A 27302-nucleotide genomic window follows, 5' to 3' on the forward strand; every position below is an offset into this window, starting at 1 on the left:
GCACACCACTGTTGTGAAGTGTGGTTATTTGAGTATTTGTGGCTTTTCTGTCAGTTTGAACGAGTCTGGCCATTGTCCTCTGACCTCTCTCATTAACAAAATGTTTTCGCTCACAGAACTACCACTCTCTAGATGTTTTTATGTTTTTTGCACAACTCTCAGTAAACTCTAGAGACTGCGTGAAAATCCTGGGAGGTCAACAGTTTCTGAGATCCTGGAACCACCATGTGCGGCACCAACAATTATTCGACGATTAAAGTTGCTTAGATCACGCATCTTCCCCATTCTAACGTTTGATCGGACAACAACTGAGCCTCATGGCCATATCTGTATACATTATATATTGAGTTGCAGGCAAATGATTCGCTGTTTGGCTATTTGCGTTAACGAGCAGGTGTACCTAATGAAGTGTCCACTGAGTACGAGAAATATTTCACACCACTAAGTTTTAACAACATACTGTTATAGTAGGCGACGTATTTCACACCACTAAGCTTGAACAACATACTATTATAGTATGAAAAGTGTTTCACACCACCAAGCTCTAAAAACATATTAATATAGTAGAAGAGGTACTTCACACCACCTAGTTTTAATAACATGCTGATGTATTAGGCATATTTCACACTACCCAGCTCTAACAACATAACAATACAGTAGGAGACGCATTTTACATACTATTAGCTTTAATATACTAATATAATAGGAGACATATTTCACACAACCCAGGTCTAACAACATATTTATATACTAGGAGATGTATTTCACACCACCAAACTCTAAAACGTGTATAGTTACATATTGATAACTTAATTCATATTCACAATGGCATTGTTAGATTTTTTCAAAGCGCATGTCTATTCAGATTTTTCTTTTATGCCTAAAAATATTGAAAATTTATAACCTGAATTTTCGTTAGCATTTTTTTTTTATTTATTTCTAGTTCATAAACATCTCAATTCTGTGACGGTCCCTGAATTTAATGGACAGGCTTACCTAGAGTTGCCAACTTTATCCAATGTCGGTCTCGCCTTTAACATAGAGATTTGGTTTTTAACGAAATCTCATAATGGCATGCTCCTGTATAACGGTCAAGATACCTTGTCGGGAGGTGATTTTCTCTCTCTAAATATAGTGGACGGATTTGTTCAGCTGAGATTCGATCTGGGCAGTGGTGTTGCCAATGTTTCGTAAGTACTTTATAGTTATTATATTACAAGAACAATGGTAATTTTAACAGTATTAAACGTTAAATGATCTTCTGTCTAATAACATTCTTTATTTCTTCTATTTCGTATCACGCTGCAGAGGAGTTGTCATCATCACGTGAGTTGTTTCTTTGTATCCATTTTAGTTCTTTGTGATAGAAGTAGTTGGTTAAGCTCATGTTGACATACTTTAACTATATGTAATTTCTAGTGAGAAGGCCCGGCATAGCCAAGCGTGTTAAGGCGTACGACTCGTAATCTGAGGGTCGCAGGTTCGCATCCCCGTCGCGCCAAACATGCTTGCCCTTTCAGCAGTGGGGGCGTTATAATGTGACGGTCAATCCCACTATTCGTTGGTAAAAGAGTAGCCCAAGAGTTGGCGGTGGGTGGTGATGACTAGGTGCCTTCCCTCTAGTCTTACACTGCTAAATTAGGGACGGCTAGCACAGATAGCCCTCGAGTAGCTTTGTGCGAAATTCAAAAACAAACAAACAAACAAATTTTAGGGAGAAGATGAATGCTACAATACTACCAGTGATATAACGATTTTTGTAAGTAAAGTATTGTGCATAGATGTTTTTACTTCCCTCAGAAGTAAAGCATGAGCTAGTGTCGAAAATTAGTGTTTGATTATAGTGTCTAAGTAGTGTTTCATAATAATATATAAAAGTTGTTTGGTAATAGTGTCTAAAGGCAATATTTGATAATGGTGTTGTTTAAAGGTAGTGTTTAATAATAATGTCTAAAGGTAGTGTTTAATGATAGTGTCTAAAAGTGGTGTTTAATAATAATGTCTAAAGGTAGTGTTTAGTGATAATGTCTAAAGGTAGTGTTTAATGATAGTGTCTAAAGTGGTGTTTAATAATAATGTCTAAAGGTAGTGTTTAATGGTAGTGTCTAAGGGTAACGTTGTAATGGAGTGTTTGAGTTTAGTAGTTTTTAACTTTGATGTTTAAGCTGGTGAATGATAGTATTTAAATGGAGAGTTTCAGTGAACTTAAAACGCTAAAGGTTATTTCCTCCTCTTGATGCAAACAAACACAAGGTATAAAAGTTTTCTTTAACCCTAAAAACAGCTTATGACTTATCAAACCCAATTATTGAAATCATTATACTCATTACCAAATCTTAAAAATAAAAGTAGGTTTTACGTTCCACCATTTTCACTTTCTCTTGACATTAATTTTTATCATACAATAGAATAAGAAGACCTGAAACAAATGTTCTCATTATATTTTTCATTCATATATTTTTCTTTTAGGTCAACCTATCAAGTCAGTTTAGGGAACTGGCATTCTGTAAAGGTGACCCGACATCGACGTCAAGGAACTATTCAGGTGGATGGAGGACCCGAGGTCCACGGAGAATCCCGGGTAAAAGAGATGTGTATATGTTTGTGTATGGAACAAAACTCTGACAGTTTTGAAACTCGCCCTTATGTTGTCTGTATTCCTAATTTTGATAGAAGAGCTAGCTTTCATCTGATAATATTCATAAAATTCATTTTTTCTTTTCATAACAGATCTTTCAAATGAAGTATTTAAATTTAATCTGAGATCTGCCACGACATGGATATTTATATATTCTTACCAGTCATAAAATGTGTCATTTTTTTGCAACACGTAAAACATTTTTTATGGTGTACAACCTTCAGAGTAATATAATGTAAAACAACAGTATCATTGTGAATTAATAATACAAGTATGTGTAAACTTCCATTTATTTTTATGGAAACTTATCTAAGTAGTTTGAAACTTCGTGATTTAATTGATTTTAATTAGATTTTTTTATAGTATCAGATTTTGAGGTTCAACTTACATTACTTTCAGTCTTCTTTTTAAAGAACCTAAACCTTCGTTCTTCTCCTGAATTTTTCTCTGTTCAATTTTTCAGGCACCTTTGAGCGAGCTCAATCTTGACCAGCCCTTGTATGTGGGAGGATATAAAAGTTTGTCTACAGTTAGTAGACATTCAGGAATTGTCACAAGACTTACTGGTGCAATACAGCGCATTATGGTCAATGGGGAACTATGGGATAACCTGATGGAGAAAGCTGTAGAATCCCATGGCGTGGTTCCGTATTTGGGGCAGCCGTGTTTGGAGGATGTGTGTAAGAATGGTGGAGTTTGTGTTCCACATCTGAACGAGTTTGTTTGCCGCTGTCCCTTGACGTTCATTGGCCTCAGATGTCAACAAAGTGAGTACAAAAGTATTAGGCGTATGCAGAGAAATGGGGAGGGAGAACACAGAGAATTACTTCCTATGCTTAGCTAATTACTGTGTGGTGTTAAGCAAAGATATCATCAGTTTGGCTAATAAGCAAACACATTCACCTAGTTTGTTCTGAAAAGGAAATTTGAAAAAAAAATGTCTACCATAAGACTAAATGTTTCACACTTATTGTAGAACACTTCCATAGATACTGATACGAAGACTATTGGAGAGTCAGACAACCTCATATCAAGTTCATAATGAAAGATACAGATTGCCGTATTTGAAGCACAGTGATTTATCACTTTCGTCAAAGGAATCTTAATATTGTGATAGCTCTGTGTTATAATTTGACACAGCAGTTAACCATAAACGTTGAAGGAACTGTATCTTCACATCTTCTGTTTTTAGGGTTTATGGGTAGTTGAACCAAATCTTAATGTATTGACAGCTTTGTGACTGTCTAACTTTGTTCTAGGCATTACAGATTAAGCAAGTGATCTACTCTGTTCCGTGGCTGCGGCACAGTTGATTCCTTCTGTGTTTATTCTTTCTTGTATAAATACAAATAGTAATTATTCACAAACCTCATAAACTAAAGGATGCAATTATGGAGCCAACATGGCTTTGTCATTTCTATTTGGAAAATACCACTTTAAAAAAACACCCTAGGTGTGAAAATAGTTGTGGTAAAAAAAAGATTGAATGTGTGAGTTGAAGGAATGAAATCACAGTTGATGGCCAACTTGGTAGTTGCACTTAATAGCACTGATAAGAATTTTACAGCATGTATTGATGTGTCAGTTAGCTAGGCTGCACATTTTTGTTTTACTCACCATTAGGACCAAGTTGAACAAACATATGTGACCTGGCTGACTAATGAATGAATATTTGATCATTTTATCAATACTGTAAGTGTAGTTACCAGTTTGGTTGCGAGGTCTGATTCCTTTCTCTTAAGTCGTATACTTGATCCTTTTTTCACACCTAAGGTGTTTTTGATTATATTATCCACATGCTGTTAGAAGTGCCATAACTTATGCTTCCAGTGTGAAATATGATAAGTGACGAAACATGCTGTGATCCTGTATTACTGAATTAATGCATTATGATTTGTCACATGTCTGTTTTGTTATTCCTGTCCTCTGCTGAGACAGCATTAAGTGTTCAGATTTACGCGGTTAAAATCAGAGGTTCAATTGCCCTTGGTGGACACAGCAGATAGTTCAATGTGGCTTTGCTATAAGAAAAACACGATTGTCATTCCTTTCAAACAAACAGCAGTGAGCAGTTTGATTCATAGCATTACACCTACATTTTACCAAACTGGTACAATAAACATAAGGGGAAATAAAAGCTTAATAATGACGGTTACATAGAGCAGGGGTTACTCACAGCTTCATCATCACTGATGTAAGTCTTATTTATACCCCTCGAGGCAGATTCCTGTAAGTGGTGAAGAGACCTCCCAGGAAAGGTTCTGTACCTTCATTTTACCTCCTCTGGGATATAAACATCCATCCATGTGTTAGCTGTGCATGACGACTCGTGAAGGGGAGGAGAGGATTCTGGTGGTTGAGAGGTTCAATCCCAACACACCACTTTCGCCTTGCATTCCTGTAGACAGGTAGCCTTGGGATGGCCCCCTGGGTCAATTGGCTGGTTTACTTGGACTAGGGTCAACCGAGTACCAGTGTGGAACGTTCTCAACATGGGCATTGTGTCTGATGCTGGTGTTCGGGTATATTGCTCATGAAACCCTGGCATTGCTGCAATCTCCTTGTTTGGCATTATAGTGCATCCCCTCGTAGGACTCCATGGTGGGTGGGGTAAGTAGGCACTAAAATGTATTACCTTTATTATGGATATGCCATTCATGAAAAAATAAATATAAAGCAATTCAAAACAAACTATCGGAAAAACGACCACTCATGAACGATTCTGTTGTACAGCCACAGTCACAATCAGATTCTATACCTCAGTTTCTAATTATGCATTCCTTATCTGAGAAATCCTTAGGGCAGATGTCTCCTTTTTTATTCCAAAGGGATTTGAGGGGCATGTTGGCTCTTCCATGTGAGTAAAGAAGTTATGCTCTGGAAACAATTTGGTGAAAACATCTTCACCACAACATACCAAAGTCCTCTTGAAATCAAAGACCATTGGGGATATACCCATCGAGGTTACACCACATGCACCTTTGAATTATTCCAGAGGAGTTATAATTAAGAGGGATTTAAAGAACATTCCTAAGTCAGAAATCCTCGCTGGTTTCTCCAGCCAAAGTGTTTCTGCAGTGCTCTGAATCTCAACTCGCTAAGATGGAATTATTATGCCTACTAATGTTCTGATATTAATATTTACATCACCACATACTCCCACCACAGTCAAAGCAGATTATTGTAAGGTATGGCCATACAATCCCAACTCTCTTAGATGTTTCTGGTGTCAGCGGTTTGGTAACTTGAAGACATCATGTCACAGTTCTTTAACATATGCTTGTTGTGGTGGCAAGGACCACGATGCTTATGAATGTGAACTGGAATCACACTGCATTAACTGTAGTGGTTCACACCCTTCTTACTCTATTTTTTGCCCTAAGTGGGCAGAGGAGAGAGAGGTGCAACTCTTGAAGACTATAAACAATATCTCCTATCCAGAGGCTCGGAAGTTCTTGTCCCCAATGCATCTCAGACGTATGCTGCTGCACTACATTCTACTGCCACTGTGAAAGTCCAGACAGATCTCTTGGTGCCTCCAGCAGAGTGGTTTGTAAAGCATTTAAAGAGTCTTTTGACTTTCATGTTTAAAAGAGTTGACAAATCTACGCCTTCGTCCATTTTTGCTTCTGTCACTCCTTCTAGTCACTGTTGCCTGGGTTCACTTCATTTTGCTTCAGGTTCGGGTGTTTCCTTGGGCCCATCCTCTTCTGCAGCCCTGAGATGCAGAAATAATCACACTACAGCTAAGACGTCAAAGCCAGATGGAATCTTGGATTAAATACATATATAGCATTTATTCTACCATTATTCCCAAAGTCATATGGGAGAAGATTTGAAAGGTCAATGGACTTCTGCCCCTTTTGATCTTGCTCTCTGATGGCCAGCAAGTTGCTGATGCCCAGAGCATCACTGATTCTCTCAGTGAAAGCTTTTCTCGTGCATCTAACACTTCCAATTCATCCCCCACCTTTTTAGCCATCAAAAAATGGGCAAAGCAGTCATCTCTTTCCTTTTGGGCTCATCATCAATATGACTATAATAGCTCCTTTACATTGGTGGATCTCAAGCTTATTGGTCTGGCGGTACTTCAGTTGGACCTGATGATATTCACCACGAAATATTGAACCGTTTTTCTTCTGCGTCTCTTGCTATTCTTCTGGTTGGTATTAACTGAATCTGGCAGGAAAATGTTTTTCCTGGTGTTTGTCGCCATTGTCCTCCCTTTTACTAAACCTGGGAAGGATCCCAAGATTCCTTCAAATTACTGTCCAATTGCTTTGATGAGCTGTTTCTGTAAAACCTTAGAGAGGATGGTAAGTGCTCGTCATGTTTGGTTCCTCGAATCAAACAACCTCCTGTCACACACTCAGTGTGGGTTGCAAAAACAGCACTCCGTCGTGGGGCACCTGATTCGACTTGAAGTATCAAATGCATTTAGAGAAGCCTTTCTCAAACAACGACATTTTTTTCTGTACTTTTACCTTGAGAAAGCTTAAGATCCTGCATGGAAGTATAGCATTCTGCGAGACCTCTACTTATACAGGTTACATGGCCATTTGCCTATTTTTATTAAACATTTTTAATGGACCAGCGATTCCAAGTCCGTGGAGGTTTGACAATTTCCCGTTCTTTTCCACGAGGTTTATTGAGTGACAGCTATAGACTGCCATTAGTCATTTACTGAAGTGGACCACAACAAACGGTTTTATCTTTGTTTGCTCTAAATCCGTTTGCATGCACTTTTGCTGCCAACTGGGTATTCACCCTAATCCTGAGCTCTGTCTCAGAGAACTTGTGCTTCCTGTGATCCCTGAGGCAAAGTTTTTGGGGCTTATCTTTGACCATAAGCTGACCTTCATTCCACATATCATGCACCTACGTATCAAGTGTGCAAGGTCACTGAACATTTTCTGTGTCCACTCTTCCACCTCTTGTGGAGTGGATCAATGTTCTATGCTAAAATTTTTTCATGCTTTCATTCAATTGAACCTTGACTATGGCTCTGCCAGTACCTCAGCCTTGAAGGTGTTTGACCCTGTTCACCATCAGGGACTTTGGCTCTGCACAGAGCCTTTCACACTTCTCCAGTCCAGAAATTGTACACTGAGCATCATGAACCTTCTCTACACTCCAGCCATTTGCATCTGTCTTTACTATATGCTTGAAGACTTTGATCCTTACCACAGCATCCCACCTAGTGTTGTATTTTCCTTCCTCAGTGGACCATGCTTTTTCAGAATAGACAGCCTGCCATTTTTCCTTTTGGCCTTTATATCCTGGCACACTTGGATGAACTGGATTTGTCCTTACATGACGTTGCTGTCTCCACTGATCAGCCCATCCCCCCATTGCTTATTACCATCCCCAAATGTGTCCTTTCTTTGGGTTAAGAAGGTGGATACTGCCAATAGAAAGTACTGTTTTCTATTTGCCAAACATCTTTTGAACAATCCTTCCATTCTCAATTATATAGATGTTTCGAAACCAGGTAACTCTGTGGGCTTTACCATGGTTTATTGTGGTTCAGTGGTTGCACATATGATCCCCTTTACATTTTGTGTGTTCAGTGACGAACTGTATGCCATTTCTTTTCTCCTGGATCACATAGAAACTATGAAATACACGAACTGTATTATTTATACCCAATTGCTTTAGGTTAGTTCTCACCCTGTCCTCGTCGATATTCAAAACTAACTGGACCATTTCCCTCTAACATCTACTTCTATATAGTTTGTCTGGATACCAGGCTACATCGGTATTTGCGGGAACAAGCTCATTGACATCACAGATAAATCTGTCTGCTCTGGTTCTGTCACGGCCGTGCCTGTCCCATGTGCAGACTACGTTTTTGTATTCAAGGCTTGACTCTATGTCAGCTGGCAGTCAACTTGGAGTGAGCAATGTAATAACAAGCTTTTCCAGATCAAACCTTCTGTTGCTGTTTGGCCGGAAGCACTTGTTTTCATAAGTATAAGAAGGAGGAAGTTGTCCTGTCTAGGCTTCGTATTGGTCAAAGTTTTTAACTCATTGTTTTATTTTATTTGGAACTGATGCACCAATGTGTGGTCTGTGTGACACTCAAATCACAATAGCCCACTCTGTAGCTTTGCGCGAAATAAAGAAAACAAATGTTTTAATATATTTCTCCTACAAGAAATAAACTATAACTTTATAAAATTAAACAAATCTTACATATATTGTCCAGAGAAAGTAAAATCAATATTATCAGGTAAGACAATCTGAAATAAATATCAACATTTTATATATTTGTTTGTTTGTTTGTTTGTTTTCAATTTCGCACATAGCTACTCAAGGGCTATCTGTGCTAGCCATCCCTAATTTAGCAGTGTAAGACTAGAGGGAAGGCAGCTAGTCATCACCACTCACTGCCAACTCTTGGGCTACTCTTTTACCAAGGAATAGTGGGATTGACTGTCACTTTATAACGTCCTCACGGCTGAAAAGCGAGCATGTTTGGTGTGATAGGGATTCAAACCTGCGATCGCCTTAACCCACCTGGCCGTGCTGGACCCTATATATATTTGTACTACAGGAAATGAAAAATGTCATATGGATTGTCTATAGGAAATAAAATCAAGTTTGTTTATCTGGCTCACAGTAAATTAAATCATATACAGTTGGCTTGTAAAAAATACGATATCTTAAGAAACTTCTCATCACATAAAAGAAAGTTGTTTAGGTACAATACCTAGTGGATAACTCGGTGTTCTGGAAAATATTTAAGTTGTTCTCTTTCTGTTGTTTCAGGTATGGCAAAAGAAGACAAAGACAGACCTGTTTTATTTGATGGAAAGACATATTTTAGCTTCCCTAATAGAATTATTAGCAGGTAAGAATTATTAATATTAAAGTTACTGTCAGATATGATCTATTATTACTAATATTATTAGTATGAAGGAACTAGTAACATTACTTCTTTGTTAGTGTGAAAAACAGAGGGGAATGGAGATTATTAACATTAGTAAATTAATTTTTCTAAATGTAAGAAGGTATAAAAACAGCATAAGAACTCTAAGCTTTTACTAATAATGTAACATACAGTGATTTACTTTGGTTTCAAAGTACAAAAATATACTTTTGAATTAAACAAATCTTGCTTATATTGTCTAGAGGAAGTAAAATCAATTTTATCAGGTAGGAGTGTCTGAAATAAAATCAACGTTTTGTATTTGTTCTACAGGAAATGTCATATGGCTTGTCTATTTCCTATAGACATATGGTTTGTCCTTACTATTTTAATCAAATTTCTATGTGCATGTTTTTTACCCAGAGTTTCCATTAAAGTTGTGCTAACCTTCTGTTGATAATAGTCATATAAATATATCTTGTATGGGTATTAAAACTTTATTAAAATAAAGTAGAGAACAACCCACATCTTTCTTTCCACTGAAATCTATAACAATTCCTTTACAGATATAGAGGTAAACATCTTTTAAACTCTAACCCACATCTTTCTTTCCACTGAAATCTATAACAATTTTTTCACAGATATAGAGGTAAACATCTTTTAAACTCTAACCCACATCTTTCTTTCCACTGAAATCTATAACAATTCCTTTACAGATATAGAGGTAAACATCTTTTAAACTCTAACCCACATCTTTCTTTCCACTGAAATCTATAACACATCTTTCTTTCCACTGAAATCTATTTCACAGATATAGAGGTAAACATGTTCTAAACTCTAATCCACATCGTTCTTTCCACTGAAATCTATAACAATTCCTTTACAGATATAGAGGTAAACATGTTTTAAACTCTAACCCACATCTTTCTTTCCACTGAAATCTATAACAATTTTTTCACAGATATAGAGGTAAACATGTTCTAAACTCTAACCCACATCGTTCTTTCCACTGAAATCTATAACAATTCCTTCACAGATATAGAGGTAAACATGTTCTAAACTCTAACCCACATATTTCTTTATCCTGATATCTGTAATTATTGGTCTACAGTACTTGAAGAAAAATTTTCTTTATTGTTAACCGACATCGTCATACTGAAATCTGTTTAAGTTTGATCTATATATATAAATATCTTTATGTATCTAATTTCTCAGCTACTAACATCCATGTTTCTCTACACTCACAGTGAAAATCTATCTCCAGAAGCTAGCGAAACTGGGTAAGATACAATCGTATTCAGTTGGTTTGTCCTTACTATTTTAATCAAATTTCTATGTGTATGTTTCTTACCCTAGTGTTTCCACTAAAGTTGTGCTAACCTTCTGTTAATAATAGTCATATGAATGTATCTCGAGACAGCTTGGATGGATATTAAAACGTTTACTAAAATAAAGTAGAGAACAACGTTTCGACCTTCTTAGGTCATCTTCAGGTTAACATCTTGTGATGTATTTTTACCTCAAGTGGGTTTCTCGTCATCACGAGTCATATGAATGCTACAGACATAAATATTTCCAATTGTCCTTTCATAATAATAATCTGTAAATTAATTATTTTGTTTTACTATGACAAAGAGTTGTGATGTCAAACGTATCCTTAAGAATTAACTTTTCAGTTGCTTTTTCTCCTGTGAAGTTCAGTTATTATGAGAAACCTTTATGATAGCGTTAAATATCACTTCATTGCTGTATTTCTAGTGTGGACCTATTATTCTTGTTTTCACTTACAGGGTACAAGGACAACGTGAAAATAGCTTCCACATCACCTTTCAAACTGTACAAAAGCACGGGCTCTTGCTATGGTTGAATAAAGGAGCAACAATACGGAGTGATTACCTTTCACTGGCTGTCGTAGATGGGTTTCTTGAGTTCAGCTTCAATCTTGGAAAACAAATTCTTCCACTGATTCTTCGAAGTTACATTCGAGTTGACGATGGTGTCTGGCATAGAGCTCATCTTCAAAGGTAACAGTTCAATCTTTATCTTCAAAAGAACGTTAGAAAGACTGCTGGAAATAATTCTGTGAGCACTTCATTCTGTAACTTCAAAAGACGTTAGAACGGTTACTGGAAACACTTCTGCTAACATTTCAGTCTATAACTTCAAAGGAATTTACAAGGACTGCTGGAAAAAGTTCCGTTACCATTTCATTTTATAACTTCAAGAGACCTCAGAAAGATTGCTGGTAACAGTTCCATTAAGACTTCATTCTATAACTTCAAAGGACGTTAGAAAGACTGCTGGGAACAGTTTTGTTTCTTGTTTTCTGTTGCATATAGCTTTTACTATTTTTTCTGATACGCCAACATTAGTGATGGCTTTCACACTGCATAATATCTGAGCATACCTTAACATTGGTACACATACCTATCCTTTCAGTGATATACAGATATATCTTATCAGTGGTATATACACCTAGTCCACTAAAACAGTTGAGACAGGTCACTTTGTAAAGGCAAGTTTTACATTTCTAGATATAGTTAAATGAGTGCATGTGTGCTTCATCATTGCAACTTCTATAATTTTAGCCAAGCATTGCTGAAAGGGCAATATAATGATACATATACTTTCATGAATGAAAAAAAAAAATGTAACATATTTATTTCCTATTCTTTTATGGAGGTTACGAAGTCAGTCAAATTGAACCAGCCAGTAAAAAGCTTGTTTGTTTGTAGTTAAGCACAAAGCTACACAATGGACTATCTATACTCTGCACACTACAAGTATCGACAGACATATAGCAGTGTCACCAGAGGCACAGTACAATGATAGATAAAATATAAAGTGTCTTTTAAAAACATTTGATAATTATCTGGAGGCAATAAAGATTTTGCATGTGAAATTTGGAAATGTTTGGATGCATAAAAGTATTTTTAATCTTCAAATCAATGTTACTTTGCACACTGGATAGTCAACATTCTGAAAGAAAATATTTTGAGAAAATTTTTAATTAAAAATTTTAATACTTAATATATAAACCTTATATTTTGTGTTCAAAAGTCTGGTGATGTTTACCAATAAGTTACCAAATTTTGTAAAGAAATGTGTACATTATCTAAAATTATGGCATAGTTACTTTGTGGTTACGAGCTAGGTCAATTCCCCCTCTATACGTAACAGAAGGGATATGCAAGATTAATATCATTAGATGGAGATTAATAGTTTCAGAGCAAACGACAGCCCCTCTCATTAGTGTTTGTTATGATCACCAGGTGAAGAGTATACGTTTTAAAGACAAATAAATAACTGTCCAACCTTTAGTTTGTTAAGCTATTTCCGAGACACATGGCAGCCCCAACCTGAAATATGTATTAAGATCACAACTTTTGAGTGTTAGCTATTTCAGAGACAAATAACAGTCCCTGTATTTAGCGTATGTTAATATCACCAGGTGGAGAGAAGAAATAACATAATTAATATCAGCCCGTATTTGTTGAACCATGAAGTTTACAAAAAAAATCGTATTTATTAGCCAAAGAAAGGCTTGCTAAGTATTTTTCAACAGTTGATACTTGTGTTTATAGTTGTTCTTTGCCAACTTTCTTGATAATGTTTTGTATGTGGTCTTACAGAAAGGAAAGACTAGGAACACTTCGAGTAGATGATGGGCCTGTTATAACTGCTGCATCTGACCCTGGGGCTACTGAACTGAACACAGATGGAGTCCTCTGGCTAGGTCTGAATCAGTTTTATTTATAGACGTTTTTAAACAAATATGAATATTGACATGAGTTCATTCCATAGTTAATGCTATATACAAGTTTCTTATGATACAAACTACATGTCTAATATAGTTGGTATATAATTTTTCTCACAGACTATGCCATAGTTTCTTTGTCTCACAGACTAGGCAGCAGTAAATTAACACATTACACAAAAGTAAAATGTTTAAATTTATTTCATTTTATGATGAACTTTGTCAGAACTGGAAAGTTTCTAAGGAATATCTTTAATTTATTCTGTACTTTTATATCGTTTAATTACTATGCAAAATAGGTTTTTCAGTACAACAGTAACTCTTGGAAATAGTGAACTAATAGATAATAGACATCATTACATCACTACTAGTTGAAAATAGTGAACTAATAGATACTAGACATCAGTACACCAGTAACTGCTTAACATAGAAAACTGTAACAGAAAGTAGACTTCAATACATCCAACTTTCCACAACCTGATTATTCAAATCTGGATGGTCAGTGGTACTGTGTTTCCACAAACTGTTTAATTATTTCTAAGTAGACCTTATGTCTGAATCCTTAACCATCTAGGTCTGAGTTCACAGTAACTTTTACTATTGTACCCAAAATAACATTTGCTGTTGGTTATAATCTGCTATACTGGTACGTGTACGAGTTTAAAATGATAAATAAACCTTTTCTTGCTTCTATAGGTGGATCTCCTGGCCTTCCAACCGACCTACCAACACACTACTATCATGGTTTTAATGGTTGTATAGATTCAGTACTAGTAGATGGACAACCCCTTTACATTATCATGCATGGTTCAGGTGCCGTTAAATTCTGTGGCAAGTCATGATAGAATGTTAAAACTGGCCAGTAAAGGCCAGTTGACCCTAATCTGTTGGGTGATCGTACGTGTCTTTGTGTCGATTATTTGGACAGAAACGATTTACGGTGTTTCATGTGTGCCAATATTAATCTAAATCATTATGAGAATGAAAATATTCAGCTGTGGCTTTTGGAGATTGTTTAGAAAAATTTGGACTCAGATAACTCGAGGAATGCCGAGACTTGGAATCCCACAAACTAAATCTGATGCATTTTACATGTCCTAAGTGTATCCCTATGTTCATTGATTCTGAGGAAGCCCCAATAAAAAAGCAGTTTTACGTTCAAGCAATCTTTCTTTATAAAACAAGATAGTTACGTGAATTCAGTATCAATGTTTCAAGTCCTGATTATTTTTTTTCATTTCCTCTGATTACTGTAACAAGAAGTGACTGAATTAAGCTTTATCTTCATTACATCCATAAAGGTAATAAAGTGCTTGAAACAACGAATTCCAAAAACAAAAATGAGTTTTCTATACCATACATTAATATAGAACTGGTTAACAGATTATTATTAGCTGCTATTCACGTAGTCGTACCAGTTGCTGGGTCTTGTTGTAAGCAGATGTTTGTTATGATAGAAACTTTAAGAAGTTTTTACTTGCTTTTGACTAAAACATTAAAAAAACATCTCTCTGAGAAAACAGAACTTTGATCATTTATATCACTGTTTAAAAATAAAATTGAGCATTTATCTCACTATACTGAAATAGATCTTTAATAAAACTGGCTTGTGACAGTTTTATTGTCTAGAAATTTTTACATTCTGTACTCTGAATCCGTAAATGATATCCGTTTTTATTCATCACAAACAGATTAACTGAATCATTTTCATTGAAATTGGGTCACATTTTGTTATGCTTAAAATGTTAACAACCATTGGCTGTAGATTTCTCTGGAACAATCGTGACGTGAGAATCTTGTTGATCATTCTAAGACTCGCAAGAAACACACCGCTAGTATATAAACAGTAACAGGCTTCATGACGTGCCATTCTGGATAGTATTTGTTTGTGCGTGCACTCTGTCATTCTTTTAATATTCTTTATTTGCCACAAGAGGTTGTCAAAATGACTTAAACGTATTCTGATAGATTTGTGTTAAATTTATGGTAAAGAAATAAAAGCAAACCATTACTGAATTTGACAGACAAGCGTATTACCCGTATTTTGGAATACAGTTTGAGGACGAAGATAAATTATGGGCTCTACACAAAGTTTGCACCAATTGTGTTGAAGAGGTGAAATAATATTCTAAAGGTAAGAAAAGATTACTGCCTTTTCAAATTCCAATGGTCTAGCATAAGCCTAGAAACCACAGAGATGACTTCTGTATCTCAGAACGGCTGGTATGAGTATTAACACTATTACTAATAAAGAAGAGAACAACGTTTCGACCTTCCTAGGCCATCTTCAGCTTTTTCTCTGCTTTATTAGTAAAAGTGTTAATACCCATACTAGCCGTTCTGAGATACATTTTTACTTCAAGTGGGTTTCCCGTCATCAAGAGATGACTTGTTTTTGTTCATGTAACGTGTAAGGCTACAATGCTCGAAATAAATAAAATTATTGTCTGAACCTTCAATCTGCTATAAGACCTGTTTCTCATGGACCTGATGTATCTGTACCTTCTTCACCAGAGACTTTTGATACAGTTTCATCTGGTTCTGAATCTGATGTCAATAGAAATGATGACAGGGATTGTTTTCAACCTAAAGTGTCCGGTGAACTTAACGATTTGGTGAGAGATTTGAGCCTTCCAGAGGATTCTTCAGAGATTTGGGTAAATAACAAACCTACCTTTAGGTCTTTTAAAGTTCAGACAGTAAGAATTATTTATTTGATAAAAATGATCGTCGATAAATTTTGTGTTTCAGTTTAAATATTGTATTCAATATTATAACATTATATTTCAGAAGTCCTATTCATAAATTGTTATCTGTGCAATCATAACATGCATTTTCTACTAATGTCACTAATTGTCTGTTCAATTGGCCCTGCATCGCCAGGTGGTTAAGGCACCCGACTCTTAATCCAAGGGTCGCGGGTTCGAATCCCCGTTACACCAAACATGCTCGCCCCTTTCTGCCGTTGGCGTTATATGTGAGGGTCAATCCCACTATTCGTTGGTAAAAGAGTAGCCCAAGAGTTGGCGGTGGGTAGTGACGACTAGCTGTCTTCCCTCTAGTCTTACACTGTTAAATTAGGGACGGCTAGCGTAGATAGGCCCTATGTAGCTTTGCGCGAAATTAAAAACCAAACAAACAAGCCTATTGAACTATAAATATAAAACAAGCGACATATCATTATGTTTATATTAACAGTAATTCGAAATCAATCGGGTCAAACAATACAAAAATTCAATAAGTTAAATATGATTATTACCCACACACCTTTATTGTGGTTTTACAAATTTATTTTAATTAATATCTTCATGAATGACTCACCTAAAATTCCGATGGTGATAACGATGTACATTGCCACCTTTTGTGGACACAGATCAAACTCAGTTAAGGAAACCAAAACCTCCTCCCCTCAAGGGACCATTGTCTAATGATGAAGAGCAGAAGGTTTCGTTTGTATATGAAATCTAGTTGGAAAGCATGACTTACTACTGTTTATTAAAGTATTTTTATTGTGCAAATATTTCAATCTCTGAGCCCCCATCAAAACTTTCATTCGAAAAATAAGAGCCATTTTAATAATTATAATTAAAAATTATATTTAAAATAAGTTATTAAAATGTTTGTTTTGAATTTCGCACAAAGCTACTCGAGGGCTATCTGCGCTAGCCGTCCCTAATTTAGCAGTGTAAGACTAGAGGAAAGGCAGTTAGTCATCACCACTCACCGCGAACTCATGGGCTACTCTTTTTACCAACGAATATAGTGGGATTGACCTAACATTATAACGTTCCCACGGCTGAAAGGAAGAGCATGTTTGGTGCGACCGGGATACTGAAATGTGCAAATTGTAATGTTAAATTCAAAGTTAAAATATGTGAAGATCTATAATTACAGGATATTACATCCAAACAACACATTATAGAGTCTCCAGTAGAACAGTGATATATATATAAGGACATATAACGCTATAAACTGGGTTTCGTTACCGGTGGTGGTCAGAGCACAGATAGCCCCTAGTGTAGCTTTATGCTTAATTACAAACAAACATTAATTAGTAATGTTTAATTCCCTGTAAAAACTGTAGCAACCAGTATCTTAGGTACAAGATGCTACATCAAGACAATTCAGTAATTAAATAATATTTAATTCAATGTCAAATCTGTAACCATAATAATCTACGTTACAGGACGTTACGTAGAAACCGAAAGTATCAGTTTAGTTTTCAGTACTTTCTATCACATTAGGTTTCATTACTACATGTATTAGACTAGGTTTGCCCCCCGCTAGTACAGCGGTATGTCTCCGGATTTACAACGCTAAAATCAGGGGTTCGATTCCCCTCGGTGGGCTGTGCAGATAGCCCTTTGTGGCTTTGCTATATGAAAAACACACAAGACTAGGTTTGACTGCCGCGTTTATTAGATTAGCTACAATGATTGATCGAAGACACCGCATAGCTGAAATATATTGATAATTTAGCAAAATAAAATGGTTTGTTAATTGTATTCAGTTTATAATATAATAGTTGACATGATGAATTTACTTTTAGCTAAGTATTACATTTTAATACTTGTTACTAATAATTATAATCCAGTTGTAGTTTTTAACTTAACCTTTTAATATTCTTACTTACAACTGTAAATAAATTGATTAACTTACAACATCTCTGTGACTGAAGAGCCAGTTTCTGAAATGAAGAGTTTTGCAAAAACAAAGCCAAAGATTGTCAGATAACGTGATATTGTCCAAGACGAGATTGGTGGACAATGGGAAACTCTCAATGTTGTTTCTGGCCAGACTAAGCCTTCATTAATAACTAACCGTTATTCACAACGGTGATTCTATTATTTTCAAGCAAAAGTGTCTGAAGCTGTGGTCTTCTACAGAAGTCTAAATCTTCAAGGTTTTGGACTGAGTTATTATTCACATTCGTATGACCAACTTTTCCTGGAAGGATTGTCGGAATAGCTGACATCTGGCGGCCAAAACAGTCAACATTAATGAAGTAATCCGAATTATTACTGGCACAGAAACAATTGCATGGTTCAGGACTATGGTCAGGTCAGTTAAGAAGGTCACTCTCCTTCAAGTGTCTGAAGGGACGATTTTTTAGCCACTGTGGTTGGGAACATATGGGTTTATCTATCACTTTCTTTTTGCCTTTGCTCCAACGTAGAAGCCACGTTAAGCGATCGCAAGCCAGTGGGTTACCTTTAGAGTTAGAAATAAAGCAGAATACGTATCAACTTTACAGAAAACGTTTATTTAATGACGTTGATATAATTTATATCTTTGTTCCGGTCTTTACTAAAGTTCTTCAAAGGGAAGACGAGATTTTTTAAGTTAGTTTTTATATTTTGCATTTGAATTAAAAGGATACATACTGCAATCGAAAGTAAAGAAATGTCTGTCTTACGTACGCACCACTAACCAATTGATACAATGTTCTTGATACAATCTTACTATAATGGATGTAGCATATACATACCGTATATAGTCAAAATAATGAATAAAGCGTAGAGCCACCTATTAAACGGTATCAGAAACAAAAATCCAGAAAAAGTTCACTGTTTGGGTGTTCCAAAAAATAACTACAGTATGTGCATCACCCATTTCTTTATGAATAGAACACGATTGTAGATAAATGTATTCCACTCACACCAAAAATACGACTTTTACTAGGACTGTATGTGAAAGCTTATCTACATCTTTATTGCTGTAATTTGTAAATATAGTACTAGAAATGGAGTTCTTAAAATATTTTGTTGTTTCTTCAATAAAGGATAGCACTGTTAATATATGAAAAGATTAATATTTATAACAGCATAATCAGAACACTCTTCCCGTGCAGTACTTCCTACAAGAAATATTTTAGAAAATGGTTACTTGTTTCTAAATTGTTTTCAATAAAATATGAACACTAGCACAAACAGATGCCTGTATAGCAGCGTTTCTGCTGGTAGATAAAAATAGAATTTATATTACTTAGTTGTTCTAATTGATGTGTAATTAAAAACATGTAACAGACGTATGGGAATACTTACTCCATATTTTGATGTACCACAGAGCTCTTCTGGGAAACTCTCTCTAGACAACGTCTCCAACGGATTTGCTTCCATAAACAAAACACCCAAGAGTTTCAAGCTAACAAATGCTCCTTCGACTGAGACGAGTCTATTAGATGAAATTGTTAAGCTATACAATTGTTGGTTTCTATTGAAATTGGTATCGTTCAGATGTCTGAGCCGGTTGCCGAATAAGTCTAGAACATGAACCCATGGAAGATAACACAAAGACCCATTCAAACTTTGGATCAAATTGTAGCTCAGAACCAGAATTTTCAACTTTACAAAACCTTCAAACGCGTTTGATGCCAACCATGTAATCTCATTCCGTGAAAGTATTAGATGTTGTAGCATTTCGTTGTTCTGAAACGTTTGTCCTTCAATACAAGATAGAGCATTATTGTTAAGATATAAATATTGCAACTTGGACAGTTTATCAAATGCCCCTTAACCTTTTTTAAATGGTTAGAGTTCACATATAGAACTTCGACTCACATGTTAACGAAGAGCTCTGAGATGGTTATTAGCTGGGTCATGTGAGGTCAAACTCAATCAGTGGTAAATTGTCAAACGTTGTGTTTTCAAATTCAGTTATATGATTGTTGCTGAGATCTAATTTGCGAAGAAAGAGCAATTTCTGAAACGTTTCTTTATGAACTAATTTTAAGTCTGTGTTATCTAGTTTCAAAAGATTCAATGACACATATTTATCGCCAAATGTATCTTTTCTTAACGATCACAAAGGGTTCTTTGATAGACAAAGTTCCTTCATGTGGAATAATTTCGTCGAAGTTAATTTGTCGATATTAGCAAGGTTGTTGTTTATTAGGTTCACCTTCTGTAAGACAGATAAATAACAAGTTATATACAGTTTTTTCAAATGTAGAGTTAAATAACATGTTTAGTCCTTTCTATCCAGGGTGTGACGTTAAATTTTATCCATCATTATAATAGTTAATTGTCATGGTAACGGTGAGATAAGTACACTCTAGCTACTGTAGTCTTTTTAGGCAAATTGTAGCTTCCTCTATTTTACCTTAACAGGATTACAGTTGAAACTCTTGATGGTGCAGGACGGCGGTGGATCATGTCGTCTGGCAGATGTCTGGTGCAACTGGGACAATAATAGAATACACCTACTTAATTGAAATTGTTAAGGGTGTAGGATGGTGGATCATATCGTCTGGCAGATGTCTGGTGCAACTGGTACAATAATAGAATAAACCTATTTAATTGAAATTGTTAAGGGTGTAGGATGATGGATCGTGTCGTGTGGCAGATGTCTGGTGCAACTGGGACAATAATAGAATAAACCTATTTAATTGAAATTGTTAAGGGTGTAGGATGGTGGATCATATCGTCTGGCAGATGTCTGGTCCAACTGGGACAATAATAGAATAAACCTACTTAACTGAAATTGTTAAGGGTGTAGGATGGTAGATCATATCGTCTGGCAGATGTCTGGTGCAACTGGGACAATAATAGAATAAACCTATTTAATTGAAATTGTTAAGGGTGTAGGATGATGGATCGTGTCGTGTGGCAGATGTCTGGTGCAACTGGGACAATAATAGAATAAACCTATTTAATTGAAATTGTTAAGGGTGTAGGATCATGGATCGTGTCGTGTGGCAGATGTCTGGTGCAACTGGGACAATAATAGAATAAACCTATTTAATTGAAATTGTTAAGGGTGTAGGATCATGGATCGTGTCGTGTGGCAGATGTCTGGTGCAACTGGGACAATAATAGAATAAACCTATTTAATTGAAATTGTTAAGGGTGTAGGATCATGGATCGTGTCGTGTGGCAGATGTCTGGTGCAACTGGGACAATAATAAAATAAACCTATTTAATTGAAATTGTTAAGGGTGTAGGATGGTGGATCGTGTCGTGTGGCAGATGTCTGGTGCAACTGGGACAACGACAGAGAAAACCTACTTAACTTAGTTGAACACTGAAACCTGCAGAAAGAAACAGCAATCTAGTGTAGTTTTTTTGGCAAAGCATAATCTATAGTTTTTCACGAATCAAGGAAAAGCCCGAACGGTGTGAAGGGGTCCACGATAGAAATGAGGAGAACATCTCTCCCAGTAAGGAAAGCCATGGCTACAGGTGACTTCTGACAGTCGGCATGCTACTAGTAAGTAATTCGTACCTTGAAGAGAGTGCTTAAAATGTGATGGTTGCCCTCCAGATTGGAAAACTAGTTGATGTTAAGCATGAGATAAAAATATTAAAGATTAGCATTGTTTCAAAAGTTTTGAAAATAATTTATTCAGGAGGCCAGATGTTGAAAAGACCTTAGTAGACGAAAAACTTCAAATTTTTTGCATGAATTCTGAATAATATTCGATAACGTAATGCTTGAGAAAGTAAAGGCCAAACCTTTCAACAGTGCAATAATACAAGTCTATGCAGTGACATCTGTATGTGAGTAAAATGACATTGGTTGTTACTGTGAAGTTCTTAATAAAGCGAAAAAGCAAATATCAAAAGTGGCTGTAATGATAAGGACCGAAATACGAAAGTTAAATTTGAGAAATAATGAACTATGGGAGAAATGAATTGATTTTTGGGTTGCAAGTGACCATTCATAAAAACTCATGATTACCTAATTATGTGGAAAAGTCCTGAAGATAATGTTAGAAATCATATTTACTAAATCACCATCAACAGAAAATACAGAAATTCAGTATAATAATCGAAAACTTATCCAGGGATGACAGTGGAAATGATCACGTCCCTGTGGTATGTACCATCATGGTAAGATAAAGGAAACTTAAGAAGCAACAAAAATGATGGAATTATAACTCTAATGGACAAAAATTTGATTAAATAAACGTATATAGTTGCAGTTATAAACCGTTTTCAACAATTATGAGATGGAGAAAATAAGTCAAAATGGGAAATGTTTACAAAAACACAAAACATCAGTTTAAATAGCAACAGAGGTTATTTCATTAAAAATATGGTAAAAGGAAGATCTGGTGAAAGAAAGGTGTATTATGTATATCTAACAGTAAAGAGTGTGTATTATTAGCACAAGTAAAACTGTACGCTGTAAATATTAGAACTTTATGTTATACCTAATAGTGAAAGGTGTTTGTTAGAGAAAGTAAAATATATATATTAAAACTTCATGTTGTACGTAACCGTCGTATACAGTGCGTATCAGTGTAAGTAAAACTGTATATTAAAACTCCATTTTATTCTCAAAAGAGTTGTTGTTTTGGATTAAGCACAAAGCTACACAATGGGCTATCTGTGCTCTGCCCACTACGGGTATCGAAACCCGGTTTTTAGCGTTATAAGTCCGCAGACATACCGCTGAGCCACTGGGGGATTCTGAAAAGAGAAGGGTATGTATTAGCGCCAGATTTTAAACCATTTTGTATAGACGTAACAGTACAGGGTGTATATTAATGTGATAGTTCAGGTTAAACTTTCATGTGTGTACCTGAAAGTTGAATGTGTGTACATTAGTGTTGTTAGCCTCGAAACCACCCTTCGGTCTTGATGTTTTACGGGTTTTAAAAACGAAATCGGTTATATACGAAAGTGTTAATATTAATTAGACCAGTCATCTACACAGGATTATTTAATTAAATATCGATTACTAATCAGTTCATACGAAGTATGGTAGAACATTAAAGATGTGCTACGCTTGATAATTTATTTCTGACGAGTCTTCGATTTATTATGTTACGTATGTTAAATTATTATTATTTCAAGCAACCGGAAATTTTTATTTTTATTTAGAGGTTAATTAAATGTTAATATATATCAAATTTATGGCATTTGCCAACAAGACTGATACACACGATTTTCTTTGCTAACAGAAATATATTTTGATATATGAATAAATAAAATACAATTTACAATAACAGTTATTGCTAAACGTTATTACAAATGATGGCTTACATCCAAGAGTTTCACAAATTTTAAACAATACTGAGTCTTATATCCGGTCTGAAACTGAATATTTTATTTACATTCATGGAAAGCAAATTAATTCTTTGTTGATACACCTGTACACTTACTCTTGACGGCTATCTAAGTTTGAGGCATCCGTAAGCTTTCGCCGACGACAATATTTAATGTTTTCATAGAAATACTAACAACCGAAGTTAATTAACTGCTTGTAATGTTTGAAATCTGTAAACGTTCCTGGACAAATTCTGTAGATTTTCCATTGATAGGCGTTAATCACAATTATAGTTTCCAAAGCCTATAGCACACTGAGTGTTGTTGACCGATAATACTTTTCTTCACCATCAACAGAATTGTTGGTACACTGGTTTACATGGTTTAAAGCGAATTTCTAGAACGTTCAACAAAGTTCAAACACGCTGATATTTTCGTGAAACAAACATTGCTGATTCTTACTCTCCATAGTCTTCTACAAATTTAGAGAACAGAACAGACTTGCGCAATACATAGACAACATCACATGCAAAAAAAGAAAATATGCTAAAACAAGAATTGATTTGTTTTTTTGTTTTTTTTAATTTCGTGCAAAGCCTACCAGAGGGCATTCTACGCTAGCTGTCCCTAATTTAGCAGTGTAAGACTAGAGGGAAGGCGGCTTGTCCTCACCACCCGCCCCCAACTCTTGGGCTACTCTTTTACTAACGAATAGTTGGGTTGACTGTCACTTATAATGCCCCCACGGTTGAAAGGGCGAGCATGTTTGATGTGACGGGGATTCGAACCCCCAACACTCAGATTACGAGTGGCCATCCTAGGCCAATTAAAATAAACATATCACAGTAAATCCGTAACAATGTTTTACAAGTAAAATCCTCTAGAGTTAAAATGTAAAAAAGATTTTTAGTCAATATATTAATCAAGTTTGTTTAACGCATGTGATCTTTATTCTTGCTTTATTTTTCAATGCGTATTTCATTACAAGGTCTCGCGTCTCAATCTTGGACTACAACACCAGTGTGCATTAGTGTGAAACTTTAGATTAAACGTTCATTTGTGTGTGTAACACTATCAGTAAAGGATGTGTATTGATGAAATCAATTGATGTGTATGCCTAATATTAAAATTTCAGTATCAGTGATAGTCTTTAAGTTCAACGTTGATTTGTTTATGTTAAAGGGTGTGTATTAGTGTCAGACTTTTAGATTACTCGTGTCTATAGAGAGGTTATAGTATTAGTTTTTAAACTTTAAACTCAAAGTGTATTCACAATAGTAAAGGATATATAATAGTCTCAAACTTTACATGAATTATTAATGTTATGGGTTTAATGGCAAATGATGTGTTAAACTTTAAGATAAAAGGTTTAATAAGAACTCCATAAAGCATTAAGTCCCCCGATTTAAATATTACTAAATACTTAACTCTCAAACACAGGTTTGAAAATATACTGCAAGTTTCTGAGTCCATATACAATTATTCTAAATAATAATTACCATCATCTTACTTCAATGTCCACCATGTTATCCAACAGTCCGTCACCACACACCAAAGAACTGTCTCCAAGAAACAACTGTTGTAGTTGATGCATTTCACGAAAAGTTCCTGGTTCTAGAACTTTGATCGCATTTTGGGAAAGATCGAGTTTACGGAGATTTTTAAAGGAAATAAACGCATTTTTTGTGAATAGATACGATTTTGTTAGCTTTTAAGTCTAAAAGCTTCAAGATCGTGAAGTTTTGAAACTCAAATCTCCTTGATTTTTCCATGTACAATCCACAGACACCGAAGCATCATTCCTACGTTAGAAATAGCTTTAGGTATGGATTCTATTTTACCATAATTTAGTTGGAGTTCATAAAGTCCTTGAACAGTTTGAAAAGCATCTGGATCAATGGACTTCATGCCCACATCGTAAATCTTCTGGATTGTCAGGTTGTGAAATATTAGACTTACTGATATAAACATGGTTAAAGGTTTGGTTCTTCAGGTCCTCGTGTAGTGCAATGGTCAACTGTAACACGTCAGTTATGTTAATACAGTCAACATTTAAAAGCTGACCTTGGTACTGACAAGTACAGTTCTCTATCTGAGGACACAGGTTTTTAGAAGCTTTCACCTTGACACTAGCTAAACAAACAAACGGAAAAACTACAAACCAGACAAGAAACATTGTCAGAAAGTAATGTGATCTTCTGAGGAACAGACTATTGTTTCTTTAAAACTTTTTGTCGATAAATGTAACAAACGTTGTGTTAACTAAAGTAACGTTTGTCAGGACCATGTTATTAATATTATTAAACTTCTCTTAACATACTTAACACACGAGGTATTAAATAAGTTAGAAACGAAAACGTACAAATAAGTTTGTCGTAGTCTTTCCTTCTCATATATTCATTTAATCACTTTCATACTAAATACACGATGTTAAAAAGTAGGATTAACTACTTCGTTTTCAAAACTATACAGTTTGCTCATCGAATATGATTAAAAACAAAGTGAATGATTCACTGCTTGATAAAAAAATAAAATTCTACGTGATAATATAAACAACTGGTAAGATAAAGACAACCAATCTCATTGTCAGTAACATGTTCAAAGTTATAGTTATACGTGATTAAATATCAATCATTCTGCTCTTGTGACACTAAATAGTGTATTTTCATACAATACACAGTTGTTTGTTTTCAAATAAAATCAAAAATTGTTTTGCAAAGTATGTTCCTTTAAGTATCAATCGAAACTCTGAGTGGAGATGAAAGACACCGAATGCCAGAACAGATAACTTTACACTTGAGAACGTTATACTCTGGTTTTATAAACTAGTTATATAAGTTGAATTTTGTTTGATTAAATGAAATATCAAAAGTCAGCGATTATCTTGACACATGAGTTGTTTTTATCAACCAATAACAACAGAAAGATTGTAAGTAGGTTTAGATATACGTTATCTTTCAAGAGCCTTTCTGGAAATAAACATTCACTCGTATGCCCAGCTTTGATGTAGTAAACACATTCCCTCAAACCCCTTGTCGTGAATCGATACACTCCGGAAATTATGTCACAAGCCGCCACCGACACTCCCTCAAAAAAACAAAAAAAAACACATTAACATCCAACTTAACTGTTACAACTGGTCATATGTACTTGCTTTTAATAAAGAGTTTTGTACTTCCTTTAGTTGCATGACCATGGGAAATCCATTAAGAAGTACTTTGGCCACTAGTACCTCAGACAGAACATGTCATGGGCATTTCCTTACATAAGATTGCATTTTTTATGTAAATGTTTTGTTGTTGTTTTATGCAGTTTTACTTTGCAAGATCAGTAAACAACTTTCCTTCATCACACATACAACACAGACACAACATGAAAAAATTAAAATAATTACATGATAATTTTTAAATGTTAATACCACATGAAACACTCCAAAACAAATTATATGAACTAGTTTGTAATTGATCAACAACAAAAAAAACTTATTAAATTTTAACTCACACAGAAATCAAAACTTTAAAACAATTAGAATACACTTAATAAAAATATGCCTGGCTAAGACATTCTCCTGATATCAAAGAACAATATATTCTCGTTAACTATCTTTAGTTAATTAATTCACTGAGTAATAACCGACAACAATACTTGTTAATTACCTATAGTGAACTAACTTACTTAGAACTAACCAACAATAGTAATCAACTATTTTTAGCGAATTAACATATTTCGAAATAACCTGTAGCGACAGTCGTTAAATATCTTTAGTGAATGAACTCACTGAATAATAAACAAAAACAATAGTTTTAATTATTTTTAGTGAAGTAACTTATTTAGTAATAACCAGCAGCAATACTCGTTAACTATATATAGTGAATTAACTTACTGAGTAAGAACCAGCAACAACAGTCATTAACTTTCCTTAGTGACTGGTTGGTTGGTTTGGCGTTTTATACCGCAAAACAACTAGGCTATGTGTGCCAAACATCCAGTAAAAAGTTAAAGTAAAATTATCAAAATTTGTAAAAAGGAATATAGGTAAAACAA

The 27302-nt window shown here is 35.2% G+C and overlaps 1 protein-coding gene and 1 long non-coding RNA gene across 7 annotated transcripts in view; one reads left to right on the forward strand and one right to left on the reverse strand.

The window, feature by feature from the left end:
• LOC143234494 (agrin-like) overlaps positions 1-14428 on the forward strand; it is a 121344-nt gene extending 106916 nt beyond the window's left edge. For 2 of the 5 annotated variants that reach the window (XM_076471889.1, XM_076471891.1), the window contains exons 23-31: positions 944-1190; positions 1309-1326; positions 2470-2581; positions 3102-3405; positions 9410-9491; positions 10757-10789; positions 11300-11533; positions 13142-13245; positions 13963-14428. In XM_076471889.1, coding sequence (XP_076328004.1) covers positions 944-1190; positions 1309-1326; positions 2470-2581; positions 3102-3405; positions 9410-9491; positions 10757-10789; positions 11300-11533; positions 13142-13245; positions 13963-14108 — 1280 coding nt within the window. In that variant the 3' untranslated portion in view covers positions 14109-14428. The remainder of the gene's footprint in view (positions 1-943; positions 1191-1308; positions 1327-2469; positions 2582-3101; positions 3406-9409; positions 9492-10756; positions 10790-11299; positions 11534-13141; positions 13246-13962) is intronic. The other 3 variants (XM_076471890.1, XM_076471893.1, XM_076471892.1) reach the window with 2 other exon arrangements.
• LOC143234495 (uncharacterized) overlaps positions 1-25886 on the reverse strand; it is a 30238-nt gene extending 4352 nt beyond the window's left edge. Inside the window, exons 1-4 of one of the 2 annotated variants that reach the window (XR_013018688.1) lie at positions 24769-25886; positions 19311-19440; positions 17926-18477; positions 16588-16690 (exon numbers count right to left, since the gene is read on the reverse strand). This is a non-coding gene — a long non-coding RNA (uncharacterized LOC143234495). The remainder of the gene's footprint in view (positions 1-16587; positions 16691-17925; positions 18478-19310; positions 19441-24768) is intronic. The other variant, XR_013018687.1, reaches the window with a different exon arrangement.
• Positions 25887-27302: the final 1416 nt, after the last annotated feature.

This window comes from Tachypleus tridentatus, chromosome 12 (assembly GCF_004210375.1).
Source record: "Tachypleus tridentatus isolate NWPU-2018 chromosome 12, ASM421037v1, whole genome shotgun sequence".
Classification (NCBI taxonomy): domain Eukaryota; kingdom Metazoa; phylum Arthropoda; class Merostomata; order Xiphosura; family Limulidae; genus Tachypleus; species Tachypleus tridentatus.